This window comes from Chrysochloris asiatica, unplaced genomic scaffold (genome assembly GCF_000296735.1).
Source record: "Chrysochloris asiatica unplaced genomic scaffold, ChrAsi1.0 scaffold00065, whole genome shotgun sequence".
In the NCBI taxonomy this organism is placed as follows: domain Eukaryota; kingdom Metazoa; phylum Chordata; class Mammalia; order Afrosoricida; family Chrysochloridae; genus Chrysochloris; species Chrysochloris asiatica.
The window spans coordinates 7,127,872-7,136,776 of record NW_006408583.1 but is presented as its reverse complement, the minus strand read 5'-3'; the positions used below and the strand labels follow the sequence as shown (position 1 = coordinate 7,136,776).

Here is an 8,905-nt window from a genome sequence, read left to right as displayed (position 1 = left end):
CAGTTGCTGTAGTTGCACTTTTCTCTGCTTAGCTATAGATTTGAGCAAGTTCCGAGCACCAATGGCCTTCATCTTCTCATTTTCTGCTTCTTTTGCAAGCTGTTCAACAAGTCCAATTAAACCCCCAACTATTTTCTGAAACTGGCCGATTTTGTCCACGAAGTCCTTGCATTCTTCCTTCAGCTCTGTGGTCAGCTGAGTAACCTCTGGGTCCAGCAGCACTCACAGTTTGTTCAGTTCATCAAAGTGCAGCCCTACTTCACCCAGGACGTCCTTGGCCATAGCTGCAGGCCACATAAAGGTGGCGCGCTGCGGTCCAGGCTGATGTCTGCTACAGCTGCACACGGGTCAGTGATACTCTCTACCCGTGCTTTGATTGACTATGCAAAGAGTTTGGACTTTGTGAATCATGACAAGCTATGGATAACATTGCAAAGAATGGGTGTTCCAGAACACTTAATTGTTCTCATGAGGAACCTGTATATAGACAAAAGTTAATAGTTAAAACTGAGAAAGGCGATACTGAATAGTTTAAAATCAGGAAATGTGTGTACCAGGGTTGTATTCTTTCACCATACTTATTCAATTGGTGTGTTGAGCAAATAATCTGAGAAACTGGATTATGTGAAGAAAAACGTGGCATCAGGATTGGTGGAAGACTCATTAACAATGTGAGGTATTTAAATGATATAATCTTGCTTTCTGAAAAGGAAGAGGACTTAAAATACTTATGAAGACATAAAATACTTAAAATGAAGGATGAACATTTTAGCCTTTGGTAGGGGTTGCACCTCCATGTAACGAAAACAAAAATCCTCTCAACTGGATCAATAAATAACATCATGATAAATAGACTTCATCTTGCTTGGATCCACAATCAACACTCATGAAAGCAGCAGTCAAGAAATCAAATGAGGTATTGTATTAGGCAAATCTGTTGCACAAGACCTCTTTAAAATGTTAAAGAGCAAAGATGTCAGTTTGAGGACTAAGGTGCACCAGACCCAAACCATAGTATTTTCAATAGCTTCATATGCATATGAAAGTTGGACAATGAAAAAGGAAGACTGTATTTGAGCTATAGTGTTGGAGAAAATTATTAAAAGTGCCATGGACTGTCAGAAGAACAGACAAATCCGTGTTGGAAGAAGTACAGCCAAAATGCTCCTTAGAAACTAGAATGGTGAGACTTGTCTCTCATACTTTGTACATATTATCAGGAGGGACCAGTCCCTGGAGAAGGACATCATGCTTGGATAAGTGGAGGGTCAGTGGAAAAGAGGAAGACCCTCAATGAGAATGGATTGGAATGGTGGCAGCAGCAATGGGCAGAAGCATAAAACTTTTGGGAATATATGACCTGACAGCATTTTGTTCTGTTGTGCATAGAATCGCTATGAGTCTGAACCGACTCCATGCCAGCTAACAACAATCATACAGATGTAATCCCTGCATCTTGGACGTCCTGTAGATGTTATACCTGCAACACGGCATCCTCTGCGGGCTGGGGTGACTTAAATTGACCTTATGTCTAAATCCCATAGTGAAGACAGATTAAGCCCTAATTCCAGAACCCAGGGGAGGAAGGGCAGGATTTACTCCAAATTGCAGAGTCCTCCGTAGGGGAGTGGGTTGAAAAGGCTGAGAGGGAGGTATGGGTTTGGTGGTCTTCCTCCCCCAGGCGGAATGATGGGGTGGTTACCAGTCAAGCCCATCTCTCCCCCTTCTTATTTTCCTCACCTCCAGTATATCCCCTATGCCCAGCTTCCTAGGGACAGAGGATTTTACCCGGCCGGCCGTGAATGAGGCCGCCCCAATGTGCGGTGAGAGCAAATCAGTGCTAACTGCTCTGTATTTCTAAAGGGCTGAGGTCTTCCTGGGTTTGTCCTTGTTTAATTTTTTTTCCCCGGACAGAGGGTATGGTGCTTTTTGCACAATCGGAGGGAACACTGCGAATCTGAACCGAGAAAGTGGGCTGGGTGGGGCAGGTGCGGAGATGTCCGTCAAGGCCTTTGCCACCTGCTGCGGATCTTCGGGTCCCGCCCTTCCCCCCCTCCCGCGACAAAACCCTGGGTGGGCGTGGCTGACTCACGAGTCGGGGGCGGGTCTGAAGGCGGGCCCAGCCCACGGGCGGAGCTGCGCGCTGGAGGCCAGCTGGGGAGGCGCACATCCGGCGGGCAGCCCAGCGCTGCATAAAGCTACCTCCGCGCTGCCGGCTTTTAGCAGTGGCCCAGGGCTCCTTCTCCGCAACAGGAGTCTGGTCCCGATGCCCGAGAGCGACCATGGGCGCGCCCCACTGGTGGGACCAGCTGCGGGCGGGCAGCTCGGAGGTGGACTGGTGCGAGGACAACTACACCATCGTCCCTGCTATCGCCGAGTTCTACAACACGGTGCGGAGTGTTGGCGGGAGGGACTGTCCCCGCGCGCCGCGCCTGGACAGGGAACGTGGGGCGCTGCGTGAATTTGGGGTATTGTCTCTCTGGCCAGAGCCGATCCACACCCCCTCCCCGCGTGCTCCTCCTAGTTCTCCATCTGTCTTCTCCTGTCCGATCCTAGACATCTGGGTTCATTTTCTTCATATGGCCCTATTGTCTTGTTTGGCCCCCACGCCTCCCTGAGTCTGGGGTCCCGGCCAGCCCATTTCACCAGTTTGGACCAGTTGGGGGTAGTGAAAACACCCCCTCCCCCTCCAGGACAACTCTCTTCCTCACTTAGGATATGTGAGCCGTGACGCACTTGGGTCGCATTGTGCGCTTGTCCCCTGAACACCTGCTCACGGGGTCCGGGAAAGGGGAAGACTCCCTGGCAGCTCTAAGGGGCTGAGCCCCCTCCCACCGTGCTGACTTACCCCACCCCCTGAACACACCAATAGCGTTATTGTGTGCAATCGAGTCGATTGTGAGGCATAGCGACCCTATAGATGGAGCTGTTTGGGTCCCCAGTCGAGTTCCTTTTTTCTTCCCTTTAGTCCCCAGCCTCAGTCCAGCCCCACATCAACCTCCTCTAGACCGGTTTTCTCTCCAGTTCTAAAGTCAGGGTAGTGAAAAGGAAGTTTGGGAGTGGTCATGTGCCTGCTTTCTGAATTTGTTTTGGTCTCTGGGTATGGGCAGCAGAAATGTCCCACACTGAATCCTGATTGTTTTTAGACTTTGTAGGAGAGGACATGCCTCTGTTTGTCGTGGATGGGTCAGCAGTCTGGTGTGACTGTAACTCTGCATGGTCATTTCTGCAGCTTATCTGGAAAACAGGAACTCCGGGCGTAAGAGTCATTGAGAATTTGAGGTTGTTTAGTTTTTATCATTGGATTTACTTGGCACAAGCCAAGCAAGTTCCTCTCACCTGACACAATCTCAGATGATCCAGTCTTGCCCTTTCATTTGTGTGATGAAGAGACAATGCCTGAGGAGGAAGCTGACAGGTCAGAAGCCCAGAAGCCTGGTCTCACCCTCCTCATTGCTGAAGTCCAGGTTGCCTGTGGAGCTCACGTCTTTCCTGCTACTTTGTGAAGTTTCTCACAGATCACTTCCTCTCAGAAACCCGGCACTCTGCCTGGCAGATAATGTGGCAGATGCAGTTACTGGAGGTGGCCATGCCTTACTTGTTGTACAACCTCTCGAGGAGGACTCTGTCAAGTGTAGACAGGTACAACCCTGGAGCAGGATTGAGTACTTTCAACAAGAAGAAACACCAGCCATAACTCAGTTTCTTCATTTGTAAGTGGAGAGAGAATGCAATGAAATATTAAGGATTTCACTCCTAGCTGGTGCAAACAGTTTGCACTCAACTACATCTATTCTGTGACATCACTATGAGTTGGACAGTTTTGGTTTTTACTAACTTAATGGTTGATGATTTGAACCCACCCAGTGTCTGTGTGTTGCGCTTTAGTAGGATAAGCACAGGACTGCCAGATCGATTTGAACCACAAGGTGGACAGTTCAAACTCACCAGTTGCTCCTCAGAAGTTTTATACTGAGTCACTATGAGTCAGAACAGACTTGATGGCATTTAACAAGTGTCTCTGGAGGATAAGCACTGGACTGCGAACCACAATATCAGCGGTTCGAGCCTTCCAGCCGTTCCATGAGAGAAGATAAGGCTTTCTGCTCCCACAGAGATAGAGTAGCTGAGTCAGAAGTGACTTGATTCTGTCAGCACTTAACCACAGTGGTCCCAAGGAAGAAAGTCCTGGTGATATGCTTCTATGGTGGTGGTGGTGGTTACGTGCCGTGGAGTTGGTTCCGACTCATAGTGACCCTGTGTAGGGTTTCCAAGTCTGCAAATCTTTACGGGAGCAGAACGCCTCATCTTTCTCCTGCGGAACAGCTGGTGGTTTTGAACTGCTGAGATTAGCAGCATGACTCGTAACCACTGTTACCAGAGCTCCTTAATCTTTATGGATTTGTTTCCATAAAGATTAAAACCCTAATGCTGTGAAGTTGTTCTGACTCCTAGTAACCTTATAGGACTTTGTAACACTGCTCTGTAGGGTTTCTGAGGCTGTAAGTCTCTACAGGAACGGACAACCTCACATTTCTCCTGAAGAGGAGCTGATGGGCCAAGGAAACCCTGTGGGGCAGCTGATACACGGAATGTTGCTCCATGAATTGGAGTCAGCTCTGGTAGTGTAGTGGTTACGAATCGGGCTGCGAACCTTAAGGTCAGCGGTTCGAAACTACCAGTTGCTCCGTGGGAGAAAGATGAGGCTTTCTACTCCCGTAAAGATTTACACCCTCGGAAACCCTGTACAGGGTCGCTATGGGTCGGACCCGACTCGATGGCACTTAACAACAACAACAACATGGAGATGGGTTTGATTTAGTTTTAATTTCAGCAGAGTTCAGCTTGGTGACAGACTCTTACACTCCCCACAAGACAATGAGCCTGTGGAGTCGGAGGCCTGCAGAGAGAGTCAGGCCTGATTATTTAGGCCCAAAAGTTAGTATATGGCTGCTCTGAGCCTGTCTGGAAAAGACCCAAGAGTACTGGATGCGAGGGAGAGTTTATTTTGTCTTTTACTCTAGTCCCACTGGAGCTGTTAGAAATTAATTGTTGATCTTCAGCTGGTCAGCCTGACAAACCTTATTCTTTGTAATACTCGTAAACTGCAAACTTTGCTCTGAGAACTTAAGGTATCAGAGAAGTAGTTGATCACCTAACTTTGTTGAATGTAAATCCAGAGTTTAGCAAAAAACATTTCATTTCCTCCCCTCTGTTCTAATGGCCTTAGTTATTTTCTGATGCTTATCACAGGACATTCCGTGCTTATCTTATTCCTCTAAGGAGGAAGACACTGAACTCTTGGACAAATATCTCATTAAATCCTCACAACAAGGCAGCATGCCTGACTGTCCATTTTGTAAGAAACCAGTAATCAATTTTGAGAAGTTCAAGGAACTGAAGATGCTAAATCTGGAGAACAATGGGAGAGGGTATCTAGAATCTTCTTCATGGACCTTAGGGATATCATGGCACTACTACAAGTTCAGTTACTATGACCTCCACTATCAGATCATTTCTACCTCATAGCAACCTACTAGGACACAGTAGAACTGCCCCGTAGGCTTTCCAAGTCTGTAGATCTTTACGGAAGCACACTGCCACGTCTTTCTCCTGTGGTAAAGTTCAAACAGCCCACCTTGTGCTTAGTAGCTGAGGGCTTAACCGCTGAGTCATAAAGGACTCCTTCCCATTACTACCAACTATGGTGGGGTCCGGAGTCCTGGTGTGGCACTATGGGTTAATGTGCTGGATTGCAAAGTCTTTTGAGTCTCAAGGTCAGAGGTTCAAGCTCACCAAACTGCTCCTCGGAAATCCTATACAGAGTCGTTATGGGTTGGAACTGACTTGACTAACAACAACAACAACATGGTAGAATCATGTGTGACACTCTAGGATCAGCACTGGACTGCTAACCACAAGGTTGGCAGTTCAAACCCACCAGCCACTCGTTGGAAACCCTATAGTGGTCACGGAACTGAGTCATGACTCGTAACAACAGCAGCAGTCCTAAATGAGGAATTGCTACATCAAGGAGAATGTTCATTTTAAGTGCTTAATCATTGCTAAATGGCCCACCAAAGAGAGCACTCCAATTTACATTGCCTCTGACATCCTTTGGGTCTACAGGGCTTCATAAATCTCTGCAGCCTCCCAACTGTCTAGTCCAAGAACACGTTGTAACCCTTGAAAGCCTTTTGCATGGGGACGTTTTGCACTGTTTTTCTACAAGGAGATTTTATTGATTTGCATTCCTTTTCATGTTTTCAGCTTTAAGGTCCCAGTCATACTAAGGAAAGGAGAGGTTCGTGGTACAGTTGGTTGCTGGGCTGCTAACCAAAAGGTCAGTGGTTCAAACCCACCAGCTGTTCCATGAGAGAAAGATGAGGCTGTCTGTGTTCATAAAGAGTTACAATCCCAGAAACCCTATGGAGCAGTTCTGTTTGGTCCCACAGGGTCACTGTGAGTTGTAATTGACTCTGTGGCAGTGGGTTAGTTAGTTTATATCAGCAGTTTTGGAGAAAAGTGGAATCTGCCTTGTAATCACTGGGCTTGGCCTTTGGGGACCGTGTTTGGGGACTCACGAGGTCAGAAAGAAGTCAACTGGTGCTACAAACCCAAACTGGAAGCAAAATGTATGTGAATAACCAGCACTCCTCCTCCCATCACCAGGTGAAGGAGAGTAGAACTCTGTCAGTGTGCTCAAGCCTGCATCCTACTATCTGTGCCTAGGCGTTTACTGTGTGTGTTTATACATACGTTTATCTATCTGTCTCTATCAATGAATAAGGAAGGCTATAGAAGAATTGATGCATTGAGTTATGCTGTTGCAGAAGAATATGAAAAGGACTGTCAACTGCCAGAAAAAGAAACATCTGTGTTGGAAGATATACAGCCAGAATGCTCCTTAGTAGCCAGGATGGCCAGGCTTCGTTTCTCATACCTAAGACAATGTTATCAGGAGGGACCAGTCCCTGGAGAAGGACATTCTGCTTGGTAAATGGAAGGTCAGCAAAAAAGAGGAAGACTCCCAATGAGATGGATTGGCACAGTGGCAGTAGCAATGGGCTCAAATGTAAGAACGATTGTGAGGTTGGCACAGACCTGGGCAGTGTTTTGTCTGTTGTGGTGCATAAGGTAGCTATGAGTAGGAACCGACTCACTAGCACCTAACAACAACAATAGCATCTGTCTCTTTTGAGTCCTAGTGTGATGCTGTAGGATAAGCACTGGACGGCTAACTGCAAGGTTCAAACCCACCAGCTGCTCTTTGGAAACCCCATAGAGTCATTATGAGTTGGAACTGACTTGACGGCATTTAACAACAACATCTATTTTATATGCATACTACGCATATAAATCTCTCTATATAAGACACGTTTATAATATGTGTATATGTGCTTGTATGTCTGTGTATATATTTTTTCATATATATGTCACATATGTATATATTATATGGAGTCCTGGTGTGGCACTGTGGATTAATGCAGTGGACTGCTACAAGGTCCATTTGAACTGCAGGATCGGCGGTTCAGGCTCACCAGTCACTCCTGACTCAGCATCCTATGCAGGGTCTACATGAGTCAGAACTGACTCACCAGCACTTAACAACAACAAAATATGTTATATATGCACATATGTTGTTGAATTGCCAACCTTGTGGTTCACAGTCTAGTGCTGACCCTTCAGTGCCACGCCAGGAGTCAAGATATATATAGCCTTTGTCTGTATATGTAACAGAAAGATTGGCAGTTTGAACCCACCAACTGATCTGCAGGAGGAAATGAGGCAGTGTGCATCTGTAAAGATTTATAAACTCGCAATCCTATGGGGCAGTTCTGTTCTGTCCTGCACAGGTGAGTGAGTCAGAATTGAGTTCTGGTGTCCCCAAACAGTTACTCACAGGAGCCCCAACTGTGTCAGAGTAGACTGTGCTCCAGAGGGTTCTCAGTGACTGATTCTTCAGCCTTTCTTCCAAGGAGCCCCTGGGTAGTCTCGAACCTCCAACCTTTTGTTTAGCAGCTGAGCGCATTAACTGCTTGCACCGCCCAGGGACTTCATTCATCCAGGTATATATATATACATTATATATATAATGTCTATCTGAGTCTTACATTACTGTGTGCCTACCACAGAAACCCAGCCTGTTAACCATCAGCCGGATGGTAAGGGTCAAAATCGAGGTGTGAGGAGTTACTGATCATCTGTGTGGAGTTGTTATAACTTGTGGGGTGGTGATGTTATAACGTGTAAGAAGCCTCCTCTAAGTAGGAAAGTCCCATTTCCCAGGAACCTTCTCAGTCCCAAGCAAACAGGACAGTTGGTCTTCCTCCTTCAAAGAGGTGGTTAAATTGGGACTCAACTTTGAAGGAGGCAAGACCGACGCAATGGAGTGGACTGTACAAATCTGCAAACAGTTAAAGCAGCAGCAACCATCTATTCGGCCAAGGTGAAGCCCTGTGGTGTTTGGGCAACCCCTGCTCAGATTTACAGTCTGTTGCTTCCTCAGTATTTACTTTCTGTCAGCAGGAGCACATGGTTAGTGCATGAAGATGAGATTGTGATATGTTCAGGCAATTATGTTGCAGCAAGCACTGCATAGGAATTCACAGAATGAGGAAATAGCTAAAGAAATCATCTTATTTTTTTTAAACTGTGGCTTCCTTTCTTTTTAGTTTTTTAAAAAATTGTAGTTTCCTTTTAATTAAGCAAAAAATAAAAAAATAAATAAATTGTTGAGTAGGCATTAAACAAACAATTCTCCAAAGGATAATTTAACAATCATTGTTGTTGTTAAGAGCCATTGAATCGATTCTGATTTATAGTGACACTGTCTAGGGTTTCTGAGGAGCGGCTGGTAAGTTTGAACCATCGATGTTTTGGTTCAAATTGACATTGTGGTCAA

At 46.2% G+C, this 8,905-nt stretch overlaps 1 protein-coding gene and 1 pseudogene across 1 annotated transcript in view; one reads left to right on the top strand and one right to left on the bottom strand.

Annotated features, from left to right (window-relative positions):
• The window catches only part of LOC102835207, a 5,751-nt pseudogene extending 5,469 nt beyond the window's left edge, over positions 1-282 (bottom strand).
• Positions 283-2,282: 2,000 nt separating this feature from the next.
• ACER2 (alkaline ceramidase 2) overlaps positions 2,283-8,905 on the top strand; it is a 37,071-nt gene continuing 30,448 nt past the window's right edge. The window contains exon 1 of the mRNA XM_006864470.1: positions 2,283-2,390. Coding sequence (XP_006864532.1) covers positions 2,283-2,390 — 108 coding nt within the window. The remainder of the gene's footprint in view (positions 2,391-8,905) is intronic.